The sequence below is a fragment of the Gopherus evgoodei genome, chromosome 2, assembly GCF_007399415.2.
Source record: "Gopherus evgoodei ecotype Sinaloan lineage chromosome 2, rGopEvg1_v1.p, whole genome shotgun sequence".
NCBI classification, from domain to species: Eukaryota; Metazoa; Chordata; order Testudines; family Testudinidae; genus Gopherus; species Gopherus evgoodei.
This window is the reverse complement of record NC_044323.1, coordinates 78,215,255-78,236,549: the sequence shown is the minus strand read 5'-3', so window position 1 is coordinate 78,236,549 and position 21,295 is coordinate 78,215,255. Positions and strand designations below refer to the sequence as shown.

Sequence of the window (21,295 nt, the reverse complement as noted above, 5' to 3'; positions counted from 1 at the left end):
CAGAGCTGGACCAACACCGAGTGCTTCTGAAAGTCCCATCCCATAGGGTTTGCTTCTGTAGTTTGACAATCAAATCCTCAGTTTGTTGGTAACCAGGTAGTCTGTCTACTCCAGCCCCACACTCCAGCTGTTCACTGCCCAAATACACCAATGATTTTCAGCCCTGTATAATGGTCTTTACATTCATTTATTTTCCATGTCAACCCAGTGATTGTCAAAGGTGCTGGATTGGCAGCCTTGCTGACTGGTGTTCTCTGGTTATCCACAGAGCAAAGGTAGCAACTGTGTAAACTTCCTTAGATTGCCTCAGCAATGACCCTCCTCATTGGTAGGGTCACCTCTAGGTGTGAGAGAATTGTTCAGTTACCCTACCCATTCAATAGCCTCTGTGCTGAGCCTACCCTCTAGAGTGCCAACTAGTGGCAGTGATACCTGAGATGGGAACTCAGCCAAGTAGGAACTGGACAGATTATCAAACACAATAGAAGCCTAAAAGATAGTTGAGCTAAAGTTACCAGATACACTTCAACTTGTGGGGTTTTACATGGCTAATCAAAAGTTAAAGCTGGCTAGTGAAATAAGAATATACAGTCATTCCTCACTTAGTCATCCCAGTTAACATTGTTTCAGTGTTACGTTGCTGATCAATTAGGGAATATGCTTGTTTAAAGTTGTGTAATGCTCCCTTCTAATGTCACTTGGCAGCAGCCTGCTTTGTCTACTGCTTGCAGGAAGGGCAGCCTGTTGCAGCTAGCTGGTGGGGGCTTGGAACCAGGGTGGACTGGCAGCCCCCCTATCAGCTCCCCTCTCCCCTAAGTTCCCTGTGTTGCAGCTGCCCAGCAGGCTAGCATTGCAGCTGTCCCTCCCCCCACTGCCATGCGCTGCTCTTGCCCTCTGCCTTGGAGCTGCTCCCCAAGACTCCTGCTTGCTGTGGGGGAGGGGGAAGGAAAGAAGAGGAAGGCTAATGTCAGAGTGTCCCCCTCCCCCTGCTCCTGCACCCTGCTTACCCCATCTTCCATAGAGCAGGAGGGACACACCAGGGCTCAGGAGCATCTGCAGTCTCAGCAAACTGATCTAATTAACAAGGCAGTGTACTTAAAGGGGAAATGTGCATACCTCCCTCATTACTGCTGCCTTGTAAAGTGAGAGACTTAACCCTTAAAGGCTCAGCCAATTGCTAGTTCATCATTTAGCAGTAAGGGAAATATCCCATCCTCTGACTCCTCCACCTCAACCAAGCTTCACAATCATCATCACTGTGTACCAGTATTAAATTGTTTGTTTAAAACTTATACTGTGTGTATGTATGTATATATACTATAAAAAATATAGTCTTTTGTCTGGTGAAAAAAAAATTCCCTGGAACCTAATCCCCTCATTTACATTAATTCTTATGGGGAAATTGGATTCGCTTAACATCATTTTGCTCAAAGTCGCATTTTTCAGGAACATAACTACAACGTTAAGCGAGGAGTTACTGTACCTTGTCGGCTTGAGTAGAAAACTGTGCAGCAATCTCTGCATCTTCAGTAGAGAAGTATTCATTTTTAATCAAATTGTCAATCAAACACTGGGTGTTTCGGATTTTGCTGACTAAAAGTTCTCGATGTATTTTCAGCAAGTTAAGGAAGGGTGGAGGACTTGATCCGAAGGGTTCTTGCTGGATAATCTCTGTGTTAGCACAAGACTGACCTTCCATTGTTAAGATAGCAAGAGGCTGCTCCTTCTAACTTCATCTTTGAGCAACTGGAGATTTGCAGCACGGAATCGGCATGGAGTTTAATTCAAGTGAAACAAAGATTGTTCTTCACACTATTGGACCTGTGCAGATAACAGTATAGAATATCTATTAAAAGAACATTCAGCTGTAGAGACTTACTCCTCAAATACCAATCAAACAAAACATTTCCAGTCTTTCAAGAATACAGTTGCTAATCTCATCTTCCAAGAACACTGGTTTCCTATCCTAGCACCTGAACTCACATTGCTCTTGGCAAAGGGTTACCTAATGGTCAAGGCTAACAAAAGCATACACAGCACTCTATAATAAAGAGTGTAGTGTATTCTGCCTTGTGCTGCATTTCTGTCTGCTTTATTTGCTGTCCTCTGGTGCACGATAGAATATCTGATATCTTTTTATGCTTCAGTGGATAAGATAGGGCATCTGTCCAAAAGTCTTTGGGCAGGAAAGAAAGGAAACAAAGTGACATTGCATCATAAAGCAGTAATTCTTACAGATCAAGTCAGTTCTCGTTTACTACAAAAAGTTATGAATCTGTTTAAAATTTTGCCTACAGACAAGGCCCTGTGAACCTGTGACAGCTTCAGATACATTAAAAATGGGGGGAGTTGGCATCTGGGTAGATTTAGGAGGCAGCTTGGGGTGGGAAGATCACGTTGTTGCATGTTTCTGCAAAAGCAATCAGCAGTCAAATAATAACGTTGACAATTAAATTATCTCCTGTAGGTTTCAGAATTAACACCCAATTGAGATGCCAGAGGCAGGTCACGCCTCTTAGAACTATTGTTTCACACTGTGCTCAGACTCAGGGAAATATCATTGCATTGGTTTAGACTTGGTCCACTTTTCAAAGTTACCTCTGCAACCATACAGGCTAACACCACGTTTTGTTTGTTTTTTCCCCAAAACCCATAAGCGGTATCTTAGATCCTGGATTACAATGCTGTGATAAGGGGTGAATGAAGTAGCTGTGGAATCACAGAATACAGACAAAATCCCACCTGTAAGGATCAACAAAAACTGAGGACCTTTAATTGAGCACATCATCATAGCAAACCCCAAAGGGATACAGCCCAGGAGCGGTGGAAACTTCCTAAAAGGGAGGGGGGCCCACCAGAGCTCAAACCCAGGGCCCTGCTCCCATGCCACCTCTTCCCCTCAGGCCCTGCTCCCGTGCCACCTCTTCGCCCCAAGACCTCACCCCCTGCTCACTCATCTCTGCTCCCTCTCTGCCATTGTTCACCCTTACGGCTGGTAAAAAGTCAGAAGGCATAGCCCCCGCTCTTCTGGCGCCCTTGACACAACCTCTTTGTATAGATCGAGCACCACCCAGAGCTGTCTCTAGCTAGGTTTTTAAGATGATCTGGCTGCATATTCCAGTTTATGTCTGTTACTGCCGATCTTATCACTTCAATGAAGCATTTGGCTACCACGTGATCGCTGGCTGTGAAGCAGCATTCCTAGGTACACATCCTTGTAATTCATTGGTCGGCCATCCTAATACATCCATACCAAGAAAGCTGCCAAAACCAAACCAGTTCTGGAGGAGGCTGATCATCTGATTTTAATTCTCGTCCCTTTCTCATCCCTTCCCATTTTTCCTCATACCTCTCTATCCCTTCCCCATCTACCAGCCCAGTTCCACATGAAACCAACTGGCAGATGAGAGAAGCAAGAGAGAAAACCTATACATGTATATGTCCATCTCCTAACACAGATCATATTCTGTATGGAAGTGGGCATATGCAGAAATTATGCACCATCTCTCCTCTCCTGAGCCCTTTCCTTTTCCTTTAAAAAAACCAAAACAACTTTTCTCCTTTCTGTATTTCGGGGAAGGGGTTGGAATGGGGGCAGGCAAGGGGGGAGTAGGGGCGGGGCCGAGAGCGGCAGGAGGGAGATGTCAGTAATGTGCCACTCAGGCCAATGTACTTGTTCTCACATGGTCCTCGTGGTCATTTGAGTTTAAGACCCCTGCTTTAGAGCAAGGATTGTCTTTTTGATCTGCGTTTGTACAGCCTAGCACAATGGGGTCCTTGGTTCATGCCTGGGGCTCTGAAGCACTACAGCAATACAAATAAAATAAAATAATAATAATACAATATTACAACAAAAATGATCTAGGGATTCAGGGGTTGGTATAATATCTTAAAAGAGTATAGATGTTTTTACTGACCATATATTATGATGATGGTGCCTCTTCAAAGAAAGCTTGCAAAAGTTTTAGAATGAAGTGGTGTTTGAAAAATGGTTTAGTCATCAAGGTTCATATTTTTACACAATTAGATTCTTCTGACACAGAGAAATGGCAACATGGTTTCCAGGAAGCCAAGTGAGTCAGGAACCAGCCAGCCCAGCTGCATGAGTAACATGAATGGTGTAATGAAGATGGATTTATCTAATAAACACAGATCACTTACTTGTGGCGAAAAACATTAGTCAGACTGTTTAGGTGTCATTACATTCAGTTAAAGGAATGTGCAACATTTAGAACTTGTCTAGGCTAGGGATTAGCCCCCGTTTTAGCCACTGATGACTAATCAGTACTGCAGCTGCACTTGTGCAAAAGCAGTACTGTCCCATTCTCAGGTGGTGTAAATTGGTGAGATGCATATTGGGGGACAGTGGACCTATGCAAATTTTCACCAGTTGTGAATCTGGCTCTTAGTGTAGATAGGCAAAGTCATTACAAACTGCACTAGTGTGAATCACAGCTTATCCCAGTTTCAAGCAACGGTAAGCTGTATTGGTGCATCTTGCAGCTTCTAGTGTGGATACGTAAAGGGCTGAGAGTCTGCACTGGTGTCTGGTCGCTATGGATGAAATCTCCAGTGTGGATAAGGCCTTATTTATATCTGGAAAGGGAAAGAGGGTGAGAAAGGTGTGGAAAGCTTTTCTGAATTGTTATTGTCTTGGGGAATTATATACACTTTGAAGCAGCTACACTGGATTTCTTGCAGAGAAGCGAGGGAGATTTTTTCTACTGTTACTACAATTAGAAATCTAAAAAAGTGTTCACAAAAATCTCACTGGAAGTGCCGCATCAAGATTTCACCCAACCTTTTCCACCTTGGAATTGTAGGGCATACTTCAAGAGTGCAATTCAAGTTCAATTTGCAAATTCTCCAAAGGTATTTGGAATGGATCTGATTGTGATCTTGTAAGAAGTCTGGTTCTCAGCTAATAAATTAAATGTAGATTCAGTGCTTGCACCAAAATAGTAATTACATATATTTTATTATATTGCTATTTAAGTACAAGTAACAGTAATTAATTACAATCCAGTTTTATCAGTTATCTGACAGATACAATAGCTGGTATTTGATATCCAAAAAATGCAATTATGTAGTCACAGCCCTTATTTAAAGAAGAGCAATTCATTCCTGTTCCCCAGAGCTATGTTTAAGCTTCACAGCCATACATATTGATTGAGGAAATGTCACTAGCTTATCCTGATGAAAAGGGCCTCTGACCCTCATCACTGTAAGACAAGGACATATAACATTAATGCAAGGAGGATGGCTGATTTAATGCATGCTATGATGTACAGTTCTGATTGTCCCAGAAGCCACATTGGCTATAGCAATGAGACCAAGATTTGCATTCTTTAACAGGCCTTTTCTTAGCACACAATTCTCTCATCTGTGTTAGTGATCATATTGTGTCTCCAGCTAACCACGAATGGGGCAATTGATTAGCCAGTGCCTGCACAAATTTCAAATTGATAGCTTCATTACTTGGATGATTATGTGCAAATTCTTCTTACAAAGATTTAGGTGGGTCTGATGCTGAATGATATTAATTATGGAATATGAATTATGACTCCTTCCAGGTCTAGTTAGCAATATAAACATTCTATGAATCTGACAATTGGATGTAACTTGCTGCTGAAGGAATCAGGAGCAGTACTGACAACCCTAAAGGTTAAAAAAAAAAAAAACAGACCCCAAAACATCATGAGATTGTCCCCAGAATCATGAGGCATTTTAAAAAGAGGGTATGCTGGGTGCTTTGAACATCGCCTACCCACCCCAGCACATGCGCTACAACTAGTGCTGACCACTCTCCCAAGTTATTTGAGTAATGTGATTTTGGGCCCCACTGCGGCTCTCACCGCCACATCTCCTAATTCCCCTGCTCAGCAACAAATTCTGCCCTCAATCCCCAAATTAATCCTGTGCCCGCATTGGCCCTGAGCTCCTACATCAGTTCCTACACCAGCCCCACCTCTGCTCCTCCTGCAACTGCTGGGGTCTTCAACCCCTCTCTCAGGTCTGGGGTGCCTGCAGCCGGTTCCCCTTCTCCCCTTTTCCAGGCTGGGTGCTGCAAGGAGGAAGAGGGGAGGAAGGGGACTGAGAAGAGCTATCCCATTATTCACAGGAGGTGGGAGAGGCTGAGTTTCCCTGACTGATGAAAAAATTGTGAGAACTGGCAACACTAATTAGTCCTGATGTGTCCAGTGGTGAGGCTAACCCTGAAAGAATGTAGGTGCTGGGTTTTCTGGAAAGCAGGTATCAGTCTAATTAAACAGTAAAAATGAGTGTCTTCAGCTACCACAATAAACTCGTCAAATGTCACATCAGGACAAGGTTTAGAAAAACACCTTAACTGATTGCTTCTTGGAAAAGCTAATCGGTCTTGCAGAGCATTGTATTAGTGTGTAATGAACCTTCCAGTCCTATTCATAAACTAAAGCAGCTACATAATCTTACTAAAACAGACCATATAATGTTATTAAAACAGAACCCTCAAGATGTGATAATGCCCCAAAGGCCTCAATCAGGATTGGAAACCCATTGTGGCAGTTGTTATACACATACAGTCACTGTTCAGAAGAGCCTGCAACTAGAAACTAGGTAGTACAATTCTTGCTAACCTAATCTTCTTTATTCACTCATTGCTTAAACCCCAGGGCTAGTATGGTGACATCATCATACCTATACACTTGTCTGCATGTCCATGGGCCATTTCTGTAGCAGGAACAGTATCTGACACAGCTGATCTACTATTACGTCTTCTGAGATGTGTCTTACTTTGTCTTGTATTGTTATGAAGTATTGTGTGTTTGTCATTACAAGCTTGCATTATTCGTTTGATTATTAATCAATGTTACATGCACACACTACTTTTAAAGGTGATGTGTGAATCTTTTTACAAATTAGAAATAGGTGCTGAAAGAATCCACTTGCTAAGCTCAGGCCACGTCCAGATTACCCGCCGTATCGGCGGGTTAAAATCGATTGCTCGGGGATCGATATATCGCGTCTAATCTAGACGCGATATATCGATCCCCGAGCGCGCTTATATCGATTCCAGAACTCCATCAACCCCAACGGAGTTCCGGAATCGACAGGGAGAGCCGCGAACATCGATCCTGCGCGGTGTGGATGGGTGAGTAATCCGATCTTAGATATTCGACTTCAGCTACATTATTCACGTAGCTGAAGTTGCGTATCTAAGATCGATTTCCCCCCCGTAGCGTGGATGTGGCCTCAGAGGTGCATCCATCTCAGCCACTCCAGTTGCTGGCTCCAGACCCAATGCAATTATCCAGCATGTAGAATTCTGCTGGAAAAGTTTGGGGGTACAAGGCAATGGCAGGTATTTTAGTACATTAAATAGCTTTTGAAAAATTTTGGAGTCAAGAAATGTTTTATTTAACTGATGCAGCATTTGTGACAGGTTTAATAAATACAAACAATCTTCAAGTGACCTCTGAACCTCAGGATTGTTTTATGACTAGTAGTGGCTATTTTAGTATCCATCCATCAGTAAGACATCACTCAGTTGATATGCAAGTGGAATTCCTCCTATAGCAACCCTACCACACCAGCCTGCAAGTACAGCTAATGTGTGTTTCTCTGAGAAATAGACAAAACATATCAGCATGGGCTAGCTAAAACAGAGATACATATATACGTAGATCTGAGTGGCCTAAACACCCAGAAAGAAGGTAGAATTTTCAAGGATGGAGAAGAAAGGGTGGATTTTAAAACTGTTAAGGGATGTAAACTTTCCACTCGCTTACAGTACCTCAAAGCCACAAACCTGGGTAATGAACTGACAGAGGGGCAAGGGTATGTGTAAAAAATAGCGTATGTTTGATTTCAGACATACAGAACTTGAGGTGGGATAGAAACATCTGAAAGAAAATATCCAGAGACAGACAGAGATGTGGGACTGCACAGGTTACCAAAAAGATGGAGATGGAGAGAGAGATTTGAGAGAGTCTTGGGTGTAGATATGAGTTGAATCAAGTGGTCTCAAAGAAGATCACCCAAAGTGAGAAAGCCAAAGACTGAGCCTTGGGGAACTCTGTCAGTGAAGGGAATGAGAGCAGAAAAGCTTATGAAGAAAGGCTGAAGGAGCATTACACATGCTTAGCCTCATAACCATGGAACAGCTGTGAGGACTGTGGAGGAGGGGAAGATGGAGTAACCGACTGCACAGGCTGTTAGTTTGAGGACAGCAGTTTCAGTGGATTGAACAGGGCGAAAGCCAGAATGCATGAGCTCAAAGAACTGGAGGAGGAGCAATCAACAGAGAAGATTGCTCATCCAAGGAGTTTAAAAGCAAAGGAGAGAAGGGAATTAGAACAATAGGAAGGTGGAAAGGATCTGTAGGACAGGCAAAACAATAGCAATGCTGGAAACAGAGAGAAAGGAGCATGAATTGCTGGGGATAATGGAAGATGGGAGGGGACTGGGGCGAGAGAGAAGTGAAAGGGAGACATAGGTGAAGACTTGCCATAGTAAGTAGATACAATATACTTAGCACTTCCACCAAGGTGCTGTACAATCACTGAGCTGGAGTCACACAAGGATGAGTAAGATGAGGCCATTTTGATGTAGTCAGGCCGCTGATTACAACAGCTCTTTAAAATGGTCATCTTTGTGCAGCCAAAAAAAACTGGCTCTGCTTTCTACTGTTCACATCCTCTTTTTGCTCAAAGTGTTTCCCTCAAATCCCATCACAACTGCTGCTCATGCCTGCCATTCCCTCGCCTGGTGATGCAAGAAGCTCACCTAATCTGGTAGTGAAGAATATTGTGGTTCATTGATAGTGTAAATACTTATTGCCAAAGGATCTTATTGGAGCCTCTTAACTTACATGCAACAGAGAAAGGGGTGAAGGCCTGCAATAAGAGCATGAAAAGTATTTAATCCATTAAGTATGGTTTCTGATTAAACTGCCTAATCACAGGCAGAGGGTATACAAGATGGGGAAGCACAGAAAATCAGTCTGAAGAGCAGGTTTTCCCTTGGTCACTTGTTTTTAAAGTAAAGGAAAAACTAATTTAAAACTAATAGTTTCTCTTTAAAGAATTAAACCAAATGAAAAATCCAACCCATATTAGTTCTGTTCTGATTGTCCACAACAAACCATTCCTACTGACTCTGAAAACAACAACTATGACACATCACTAGCTGAACTAGTTGCTAGGAGTCAGAGACTTTTTTATCTTAGGCTTTTCCATAGCACCCTTCATGACAGTATCTAAGGCCTCAATTTAGGAAAACATGCCTAATTAGGACATTCAGTTAAGCACATGTTTATAAAGTAAAGTCCCACTGAGGTCATGGCATGAGCACGTGCTTAAAGATACATTTAGAAATGAGGTGTAAATTTAAAAAAATTGCACAACAAATTCATAGTATATGATCTTTCCTAATGTTTTTAAACATACTGTACTCTTGACAGCTCTCACTTTATATTATTTTTTATTACAAATACTTGCACTGTAAAAAAGACACAAAAATAAATAGTATTTTTCAATTCACCTCATACAAGTACTGCAGTACAATCTCTTTATTCTGAAAGTGCAACTTACAAATGTAGAATTTTTTTTTTTTTACATACATGTGCTCAAAAACAAAACAATATAAAACTTTAGAGCCTACAAGTCCACTCTGTCCTACTTCTTATTCAGTCAATCGCTAAAACAAACAAGTTTGTTCACATTTCTGGGAGATAATGTTGCCCATTTCTTATTTACAATGTCGCCTAAAAGTGAGAACAGGTGTTCGCATGGCACTGTTGTGGCCAGCATTGCAAGGTATTTATGTGCTAAGCATATGCTAAGCATTTATATGCCTCTTCATGCTTCGACCACCCTTCCAGAGGACATGCTTGCAGGCTGATGAGTGTTTCTGCCTGAAAACAATCCAAAGCAGTGCTGATTGACGCATATTCATTTTCATCATCTGAGCCAGATGTCATCAATAGAAGGTTGATTTTCTTTTTTGAAGGTTTCGAATTGGAGTGTGCGACGTTCCCCTCTGGTGTTCTCTGGACTGGTGATCTGCTAGGCCTCTACAATCTTTAACTCTGGGAGCCAGCCGTACCCTGCTCTGCTGTGAAACCCCCCCCTCCTGGGCTGTTCACGCACAGCCTCTGGCATGTAAGCTGTTCCTTGGATTATGCAACCGAACGACACTAGCCAATATCTCCGGTCCCATACACAACCCTAGGCACCTTCGTCTTGCAGTGTCCAGTTATGCCCGCTGGATGCTGCATGCTTATATGAGTTCGTCAATTTAACAAAGAAATTGATATGTACCAGGCTTGGTAACCCAAGGGGAGTCTCTGGCATGCTTCAAACCAAATGCACTGCTTCAGGTAGAATAAACAAACAGATTTATTAACCACAAAGATAGATTTTAAGTGATTATAAGTCAAAACACAAGTCAGATTTGGTCAAATGAAATAAAAGCAAAATGCATTCTAAGCTGATCTTAACACTTTCAGTACGCTTATAAACTTAGATGCGTCTCACCACAGACTGGCTGGTTGCACTTCAGCCAGGCTCTCCCCTTTGATCAGCGCTTCAGTTGCTTGGTGCTGGTAGTGTTCGTAGATGGAGGTAGAAGAGAGAGAAGAGCATGGCAAACGTCTCTCCCTTTTACCATGTCCATTCTTCCTTCTTGGCTTTGCCCCCACTTCAGAGTTAGGTGAGCATTACCTCATCGCAGTCCCAAACTGATCAAAGGAAGGGGGGTGACTCACTGGAGAGTCCAACAGATCCTTTGTTGTTGTCTAGGCCAGTGTCCTTTGTTCCTGTGATGCTGGGCTGGGTTTGTCCCATATGTGCCCTGATGAGGTGTGAACTGCCCCTCTGCTTCTGGAGTTTTTGCCTGCGCTTGCTTTAAGCCATGAGGACACATTTTCAGCCTCATAACTATATACATGAAATTACAACCTATAACATTACCATAGCAACAATGCTCAGTACATCATGAGCCTTCTGAAGACACCCAACATGACAAACTTTGCATTAGAGACCACACAATCATATTATAAGGATGAACATGGGGTGTGTAGGGTGTTCCCACAAGATACAGAAAGTCACAGAGTGTTGCTCTTTTAAGATTTCTGACAGCTTGTTCCACACCTCATCCCTCTCAGATTTTGGAAGGCACTTCAGATTCTTAAACCTTGAGTCAAGTGCTAGCCTGTAGCTATCTTAAGAAATCTCATATTGGTACCTTCTTTGCGTTTTGTCAAATCTGCAATTAAAGTGTTGTTAAACTGAACAACATATGCTGGGGCGTCATCCGAGACTGCCATAACACAAAATATATGACAGAATGTGGGTAAAACTACGGAGCAGGTGACATACAATTCTCCCCCAAGGAGTTCAGTCACAAATTTAATTAATGCATTTTTTCTTTTTAAAATGAGTGCCATCAGCATAGACCGTGTCCTCTGGAATGGTAGTCGAAGCATGAAAGGGCATACAAATGTTTAGTATATTTGGCATGTAAATACCTTGCAATGCAAGCTACAACAGTGCCATGCAAACGCCCATTCTCACTTTCTGGTGACATTGTAAATAAGAAGCAGGGAGCATTATCTCCTGCAAATGTAAACAAACTTGTTTGTCTTAGTGATTGGCTGAACAAGAAGTAGGACGGAGTGGACTCAGTAGCTCTAAAGTTTTACATTGTTTTGTTTTTGAGTGCAGTTATGTAACAAAAACAAATCTTCATTTGTAAAAAGCGACAAAGAGTCCTGTGGCACCTTACAGACTAACAGATGTATTTGAGCATACGCTTTCATGGGTGAATACCCACTTTGTCAGATGCATATGGTGGACATTTCCAGAGGCAGGTATAAATATGCAGGCAAGAATCAGTCTAGAGATAATGAAGTTAGTTCAATCAGGGAGGATTGAATAAATCTGTTAGTCCAAAAAGTGCCACAGGACTCTGTCGCTTTTTACAGGTCCAGACTAACACTGCTACCCCCTGATACAAATTACATTTGTAAGTTGCACTTTCCTGATAAAGAGATTGCACTACAGTACTTGTATAAGGTGAACTGAAAAATACTACCTGTATATACTCATTCATAAGCCAAATATTTTTGGTAAAAAAGTGAGCATCAAAGAGCAGAGGTCGTCTTACAAACAGGTCTACACCAAAAATTGATGATTTTAAACTCTATGGAATCATTGAATTGAATATCTAATACATTGTCGTTTTGTTTACCTGGAGCGTCTGCAGGCATAGAGCCCCTCAGCTCCCTGTGGCGCGCACTTCCTGCAGCTCCCATTGGCTGGGAACGGCAAACCACAGACACTGGGAGCTGAGGGGCTCTGTGCCTGTGAACGCTCCAGGTAAACAAAACGACCAGGCCTGCTAGTGGCTTACCCTAACGGGACAGGAGCCAAAGTTTGCCAACCCCTGAAATACAGGGTTGGCTTATGAAAGGGTCATACAGTTTTTGCTATTTTTACCTAACCATCTTGGGGGGTCAGCTTATAAACGAACGGGTTAATGAATGAGTATATACGGTATTTCTTTTGTCTTTTTAGTCCAAATCTTTGTAATAACAAATAATATAAAATGAGCACTGTACACTTTGTATTCCGTGTTGTAACTGAAATCAATACATTTGAAAACGTAGAAAAACATCCAAATATTTATAATAAATTTAAATTGGTATTCTATTATTGACAGTGCAATGTAAGCTGTAATTAATTTTGTAATCAAGTTAATTTGTTTTGAATTAATCATGTGAGTAAACTGCGATTAATTGACAGCCCTAGAAATTTTCCATGCTTGGTCTCTGAAGGATTGGAGTAAGACTAATTCCTGCCAGGTACCATCTGTTTGATAAGTGGGTACACAACAACTAGCTCAATAGGGCTCTCTTGCATTTCCTTTGTCAGGCTGCTGATGGTCATATTCCATTTACAGGGATCATGTGTAAGGCCTGACCATTCTGGCTTTGCTACTGGTATCCAGGAAGAAGAGTTAACCCAGGATCTGCTATTTGTAATGTAGATGCACTGTATTCCTGCAGAACCTTCCCTCTGCCAGCAGCAGGGGGTGGCATTGGGGAGGAGCAGCTGGGTTTGGGTTTTCCTCCTGTCTTTGCTAGTGGGGTTCCTGTATTAGCCTCTAGCTGTTATGTTTAATTCTCTGCCTAAAAGTTGCTCAGCACACTCTTCAAGCCCTGCCGAATGTGATTTGTCCTCTGCCAAATTTCTGAGGAATGGGAGTGTCTCTTACTGAAGAAACATGAAACTCAAACCTTGCAGTTTAGAAACACAGCCTGAGTACAGATTTACAAAGTGCAAATATTAGACTAACAAACAAAGCCTAGACCAGGGGTAGGCAACCTATGGCACGTGTGCCAATGGCGGCACACAAGCTGATTTTCAGCGGCACTCACACTGCCCGGGTCCCGGCCACTGGTCCAGGGGGCTCTGCATTTTAATTGAATTTTAAATGCAGTGTCTTAATTTTAAAAACCTTATTTACTTTACATACAACAGTAGTTTAGTTATATATTATAGACTTATAAAAAGAGACCACCTAAAAATGTTAAAAGGTATTACCGGCACGTGGAACCTTAAATTAGAATGAATAAATGAAGACTCGGCACACCACTTCTGAAAGGTTGCCGATCCCTGGCCTAGATTAAAAAAAAATTAAACTAGAATAAGAATCATAAATACTTAATGCCTGTACAATGTAGCTATAAAAAAACATTACTGTCTCCATGTCACTTAGTAATTTGAGTTTCGCTGTATCTCACTGACCAAACTCCTGATGAGGACACATCTGGACTGAATGAGAAGATTTCAAAACACACCTCCCAAAATGTCAAAGCAAATTCAGTTATGTCTAGTTCATTTTTCTAGACTTCATTAATTAACCTTGTACATTTCTCTAACTTTCCTCTCAACTCCACTAACCCATTTGTCCCATTATTCCCTCCTTGCATACTTGCTTCACTGGCCTTTCTCCCACACAAATTCATACCACATTATCTGATACCTCCTTGGTTTCCTGCTCCTTTCTCTCTTATATCCACTTATTTCTAAGACATGGGCTACCCGAAATATTTTGCTCCCACAGCTCTGGATTTCTAAGTGGTTCTCTTTCCTTCCACCACCATCCCAAATAAAACAATTCAACATTGGCAAAGCCATGCAAAGAGAGCCAGTAAAGAGGCACAGAACCAACCTACCTATCAGTGGGAAACCCAGCTCTCACAAAGCACGGGCCAGACTTGTGGGCCACTGGACTGGGGTAAAGAAAATTCTCCCACTACTCACAACACACACAGTCATCAGGCAGCTGGCAACCTAAACCGAGGGCTTTCAATCCTGGAGTCAGGTGTTTTAAGTCAAGTCCTTACTATTCCTTTAACATACCACCTCTTGGCAGTTAATAGATATTTTTGAGGTAGGGTTGCCAATTTTGTTTGGATGTATTCCTAGAGGTTTCGTCATGACATAATCTTTAACTAAATATTTTTAATTCCTGGAGACGCCAGAGGAATCCTGGAGACTTGGCAACCCTACTTTGAGGGACACATGCCAAACCCAAATGACATTCATTCACAACTCTGCAAATGGCCATTGGCCCACCTGGCCAGGGAAGTGTGCCCCAATCACTGTTTTAGAAGAACTGCATTTGTTTTCAGATGCTTGACTCTTTATTTTGCATAAAGCAGCAGCATCTCAAAACCTACTACAGGGATGAGATCTCTGGAAAGGAACCGCAGGGGGCAGCCACAGAACCCAACCAGCTACCCTGAAGCTTGAGCTGTAGACGTGTGTTGCAGTCATTGGCCTCATTCACCTCACCGAGGCCTCACCCACAACCGTGTGACATGTTCCCTCAACACTGTGATCCCCCTTGCTCTCCTGCCCCAGGCAACCATCCCTCCAGCATTGTGACCCCCCCACCTCTCCTGCCCCCAGCACTGAGACCCCCTTGCTCTCCTGTCCCAGGCAGCCACCCCTCCAGCACTGTGACCCCCTCACCTCTCCTGTCCCCAGCACTGAGACCCCCTTGCTCTCCTGTCCCAGGCAGCCCCTCTCCCCAGCACTGAGACCCCCCCAAGGCAGCCCCTCCCCCAGCACTGTGACACACCCCATCTCCCCTGCGTGCAGCACTGTGAGCCCACTCGCTCTCCTGCCCCAGGCAGCCCCTCCCCCATCTCTCCTGCCTGCAGCACTGTGAGCCCCCGGCGCAGCAGGGTGAGCGCGGCGCGCGCAGGACTCACCGCGGCGGCCGCGCGTGGGGACACGGAGTGGAAGGGGAGGAGCGAGGCCGCCTGGCCGGGACCCGGCGCTGCTGCTGCCCCGAGCGGGCCGGACACGGGGGCCGGAGCCCCGCGCTGCGCGGCGCCCCGGGAACTGGGAGAGCGGCTCGGCCGGGCGCTTCCCCTTCGCTGCACCGCGCAGGAGCCCGACGCTGACTGAGCGAGCTGCCCCGTCAGCAGCCGCGGAGAGCGAGACGATGTCGCAACCCCAAGGCGTCTCCTCCCCCCCCCCCCCCCCGAGGGCAGCGGCAGCGGCGCCCTCTGCGGCCGGCGGGCCTGCCAGGGCTCCAGCCAGGGGGAGCTGCCCTGCTGCAGGGGCTCAGCTCCGCGGACGATCAGGCCCTAGGACCTGCCTTGTCTGGTGCCCAACGCCCTGCCAGCCCTGGCCCCTGCCCGGCTGTGAGCCAGGACATCACCTACCCCGGCTTCTCGGGGACACGCTTCCGCAGCGCCCCCGAAACGGGAGCCAGGGCCGCGCTCCCCCCTGCAGGCAGCCAGCCAGCAGCGGCGGGAAACGGTCAGCAGGCGGCCTTAGCCGTACAGCCCGCTGGAATAACTAGGGAAGGAAGAGCTACACCCACCTCCCAGCCACAACCCATCCTGCAGCTGGGCAGCGGGTTACACTGCATGAGCCTGCTAGTTCCTTCCACTCCCTGGGTCTCTGATTCTCCAGAGGGCCTGAGCTGGAGAGAGCTGCCGCGCCCAGAGGGCTGGCTCACTTTGGAGGGAGAGGCTGGGGTCATTTTAATACAAACACCGTTCACTTTTTAAAGCTGTTTCTAAGCCACACCTCCACTCCGATGTAAGGCAGTCCCAGGGAGACAAAACAATCTCACCCCATTATAGGTGAGACAGCGTTATATCAAACCTGCTTTGGCCCCCCCCCTTGTTCCCGGACTACCCCCTCCAGAGGCACCTGTCCTAATCACCCCCAGGACCCCACCCCCTATACAACCCTCTTGTATCCTGACTGCCCCCACCTGTATCTAGCCCCAGCCCCAGCCAGGCACTCACCAGCAGAGGCAGGAAGCAGAGCAGCCCAGCCCTAACTCACTCCACTCCACCTTCTCCCAGCCACATCGCTCCGCTTCCCGCTGCCAGTGAGTGCCAGGAGATTGGGGAAAGCCACGGCTGGGGGTATGTCTACACTATGGGATTATTCCAATTTTACATAAACTGGTTTTGTAAAATAGATTGTATAAAGTCGAGTGCATGCGGCCACACTAAGCACATTAATTCGGCGGTGTGCGTCCATGTACCGAGGCTAGCGTCGATTTCTGGAGCATTGCACTCTGGGTAGCTATCCCGTACCTATCCTATAGTTCCCACAGTCTCCCCTGCCCATTGGAATTCTGGGTTGAGCTCCCAATGCATGATGGTACAAAAACAGTGTTGCAGGTGATTCTGGGTAAATGTTGTCACTCATTCCTTCCTCCGTGAGAGCAACGGCAGACAATCATTTCGCGCCCTTTTTCCCTGGATTGCCCTGGCAGACGCCATAGCATAGCAACCATGGAGCCCATTTTGCCTTTTGTCACTGTCACCGTATGTGTACTGGATGCCGCTGACAGAGGCAGTACTGCAGTGCTACACAGCAGCATTCATTTGCTATTGCAAGGTAGCAGAGATGGTTACCAGTTGTTCTGTACTGTCTGCTGTGCCATTGTAAATTGGCAATGAGATGATGGTTATCAGTCATTCTGTACTATCTGCTGCTGTCATGGGTGCTCCTGGCTGGCCTTAGCTGAGGTTGGCCAGGGGTGCAAAGACAAAAATGGGAATGACTCCCTGAGTCAATTCCTCCTTTATGGTTTATCTAAAAATAGTCAGTCCTGCCTAGAATATGGGGTAAGTGTACTAGAAAACCAGTGTATCAGAGAACCAGAGAGCATAGCTGCTCCATGTCAGATCCTGCAGAAATGATATGCTGTGTGCCATTCACGGGAGATGCCCCTGAAACAACCCCATCCATTGATTCCCTTCTCCCCCCCAACCTTTCTGGGCTACCGTGGCAGTGTCCCCCATTTGTGTGATGAAGTAATAAAGAATGCAGGAACAAGAAACACTGACTTTTTAGTGAGATAAAATGAGGGGGAGGCAGCCTCCAGCTGCTATGATAGTCCAGGCAGGACATTAAACGGTGCGGGGGAGAGGAGCCCAGCATCCCACTGCTATGATAGTCCAGGCAGTACAGAATCTTTTCTTTAGACATGAAAGGGGGCTGCTGGTGGAGCTCAGCCCCCAGTTGCTATGATGAGGACAGTTACCAGTCATTCTGTACCATCTACCGGGAATGATCGGGAGTCATTCCTATTTTTACCCACGCGCCCCCAGCCAACTTCACCTGAGACCAGCCAGGAGCACTCACGGGCTGATGCTGGTGATGGATAGCAGTCATATTGTACCATCTGCCACCGGGAAGGGGAGAGGATGCTGCTATTCATTGCTGCAGCACTGCGTCTACCAGCAGCATGCAGTAGACATAGGGTGACACATAAAAAAGTCAAGAAATGATTTTTTTCCCTTTTCTTTCACAGTGGGGGAGGTAAATTGACCACATATACCCTGAAACACCCCGGACAATATGTTTGACCCTACAGGCATTGGGAGCTCAGCCAAGAATGCAAATACTTTTCGGAGACTGTGGGGACTGTGGGATAGCTGGAATCCTCAGTTCCCCCTCCCTCCCTCCATGAGCGTCCATTTGATTCTTTGGCTTTCCATTACGCTTGTCACACAGCACTGTGCTGTGGCTTCTGTCTATCATAGCCTGGAGATTTTTTCAAATGCTTTCTCATTTCATCTTATGTAATGGAGCTGTGATAGAACAGATTTGTCTCCCCATACAGCGATCAGATCCAGTATCTCCCGTACGGCCCATGCTGGAGTTTGCGGGGCTTTTCCTGTTTACCTGGCCAGTGCATCCATGTTCGGATTGCTGTCCAGAGCAGTCACAATGGTGCACTGTGGGATACCGTCCGGAGGCCAATACCATCGATTTGCAGCCACACTAACCCTAATCCGATATGGTAATACCGATTTCAGCGCTACTCTTCTCGTCAGGGAGGAGTACAGAAACCAGTTTAAAGAACCCTTTATATCGATACAAAGGGCCTCGTTGTGTGGATGGGTGCAGGGTTAGATCAGTTTAACGCTGCTAAAATTGGTTTAAACGCATAATGTAGACCAGGCCTGGGAGGTGGCAGAGTGGAGCGGTATAGGGCTGCCGGCGGGAAGTGGAGCAGCCCAGCCCCAGCCAGCTCCACTCCGCCAGCTCCCAGCTGTGGTGCTCCTCTTCCCGTTGGGCAGGTGAGTGCAGGACCTTTCACCAGCAACATGGCTCGGGCCAGGGCAAGGAAAGTGGAGTGGACTGCAGCTGCGTCGCTCTGCTTCCTACCACAGGTGAGTGCGGGGAGGTTGGGGAAAGTATGCCCCCCCCATGCCCCGTACTCACCTTTGGCAGGAGGCGGAGTGCTGCAGTTGGGGGCAGGCTGAGGCCAGACTGCTCCGCTTCCACCGCTGCTGGCGAGTGCGGGGGGATCCCTTCCCCCAAGCGACACTGCTGGGGCTGGGGCAAGGGAAGTAGAGCAGGCTGCTCCTGGCCCCCTGCTAATCCCACAGGCCACTCTAGGACTGCGAGGCCCCCAAAATGCCCTCCCACAGCTCCTGCCCCCCCCGGGGGGGAGCCCCTGACCACCCGAGACCCTCTACCCCTTATCGAACCCTCAGCCCCGGCCTGGCCCAGCACCCTTAACATACTGCTCAGAGCAGCCTGTCAGAGTTTCACCACTTTGTATGTGAACCTGCCTTTAATTGGGTCACGTTATATCAGGGTGGAGGTCTATTTGTATCTAGCCCATTATGTCTAGCATCACCAGGTGTGACTGGAAACAGATGTTTGGAAGAGCTGGAGGCACACCCGACCATATAGTAATGGCTGAAGCAGCATGCTACTGCAATCCAAAGTTTCCAAGATCTGGAAAAATGAGCCCTCAGAAAGATAGGGCTGATTAGTACTACTTTTGCTTATACACTTGAACTTGCAAGAAGAATGAGGATATATTTTAGGGCAGGGCAACCTGATACTGTTGTTCCTACAGTTATCTACAATGCAGAAGGTGATAACTTCCCTACCAGTTGTTTGCATTTGCCACATTGAAGAGCTAGCACAGGTGTTGGGATGATACCTGCCTCTGGAAATTTCCACTACATTCATCTGATGAAGTGGGTATTCATCCAAGAAAGCTTATGCTCTAAGACATCTGTTAGTCTATAAGGTGCTACAGGACTCTTTGTCCCTTACCACAAAAACAGGACCTTTAGCTATCAGCCTGCAAGCTGTCCAGCCCCTCTCCCAAACCCCATGTTTTTTAAAGACAGGGAACAGACAAAAACAAGTGTAAAACTTTCACAAAGATTTCAAAAAGTATTTTTCATGATCCAGCACAGTTTAGGCTAAGTTACATCAATAAATTGGGACACTGGTAGGTCAGTGCAGGACAGCATGTTCCTTGGATCAAATATAGTAGAGGAATAACTGCATTTTTGTCCTTGCTTTCATAGAAATCTTTGATCTCTTGTGCCAGTGGTATAAGTACTGGATCCCCAGCATTGCTCCTTTTCTACATGATTTGCAATTATATTGTCCTTCGAAAGTTTCCTTTTTCTTCCTCTTGACAATTATTTTGGCCTTACTCTTTAGTAATAAAGCTAAGCATATATGATGGTACTTTATGTTTGTAAACAGCTTAAGTTATACATTTTTTAAAAATCATTTAATTGGAGCTGCTAAAGCAGGGGTGGGCAAACTACAGCCCGTGGACCACATCTGGCCTATCAGACCTTTCAATCCAGCCTTTGAGCTCCTGCCAGGGAGTGAGGTCGGGGGCTTGGCCTCTCCCCGCAGCTCTTGGAAGCAGCAGCAGCATGTCCCCCTTCCAGCTCCTACATGTAAGGGCAGTCAGGGGGCTCTGCACACTGCCTCTGCCCCAAGCGCTGCCTCCGCAGCTCCCATTGGCCGGGAACCGCAACTAATGGGAACTGCAGGGGCAGCACCTGTAGATGGGGCAGCACGCAGAGCCACCCGGCCAGCACCACACCTCTGTGTAGGAGCCAGAGGGGACATGCTGCTGCTTCTGGGAGCTGCTTGAGGTTAGTGCCGCCTGGAGCCTGCACCCCAAACCTCTCATCCCCAGCCCCACCACAGAGCCTGCACCCCCAGCCAGAGCCCTCATCCCCCCTGCAACCTAACCCCCAATTTCATGAGCATTCATAGCCCACCATACAATTTCCATACTCAGATGTGGCCCTCGAGCCAAAAAGTTTGCCTGTGCTAAAGTAACAATGTTAAAGATGGCAGTTTCAAATGATCTTAAACAAAAATGATTCTTACAGTTATAAAGAATCTTTATTTTAAAAAAACTGATCTTTTCTATGCACACATACACAGTGCACATAGATTAATTTACAGATGAATTCAAAAACAATGCCCAGTATGACAACTTTCACTTACACATTCACACAAACAGCTTTAGCCTACACAGGCTACACTGAGCATTCTTAAATCAAAATGACTTTTCATTCTCTGTACACTGTATAGACACATAAGTAATCTGGCAACTGCAATCTTTTTTATTTACTTCAACTTTCAGTGCATAGATATTTATTTTACACACACAGAACATGGGAATTAGATGGGGTCCAAATGAAAGGCATAAACTTTGGAGATGTTCCCATGACGTGGATGGGAAGTGCACTGCTATGGCACATGTCCAATATGGAAGTTTATGAGGAGAAGACAAGGTAAATTATAAGTTCCTATGTGTATGTTGTCAGATGTCATAATCAATCACATAGTAACTTTTGAAGATAACTCATATCCTCTTTATATCAAGGCAAATTCTTTGCATACAGATCTTAAATACAAAAGGAAAAAAAAAGACATTTTCTTTTTGTATTTCCCAAAGTTGTTCAATTGCCCACTTTCCCCGG

General features: G+C 45.4%; 1 protein-coding gene across 7 annotated transcripts in view; it reads right to left on the bottom strand.

The window, feature by feature from the left end:
- The window catches only part of NOD1 (nucleotide binding oligomerization domain containing 1), a 48,314-nt gene extending 32,325 nt beyond the window's left edge, over positions 1–15,989 (bottom strand). For 3 of the 7 annotated variants that reach the window (XM_030551056.1, XM_030551061.1, XM_030551062.1), the window contains exons 1-2: positions 15,725–15,871; positions 1,484–1,821 (exon numbers count right to left, since the gene is read on the bottom strand). In XM_030551056.1, the coding sequence (XP_030406916.1) occupies positions 1,484–1,699 (216 nt within the window). In that variant the 5' untranslated portion in view covers positions 1,700–1,821; positions 15,725–15,871. The other 4 variants (XM_030551059.1, XM_030551058.1, XM_030551060.1 and 1 more) reach the window with 4 other exon arrangements.
- Between the last annotated feature and the right edge of the window lie 5,306 nt (positions 15,990–21,295).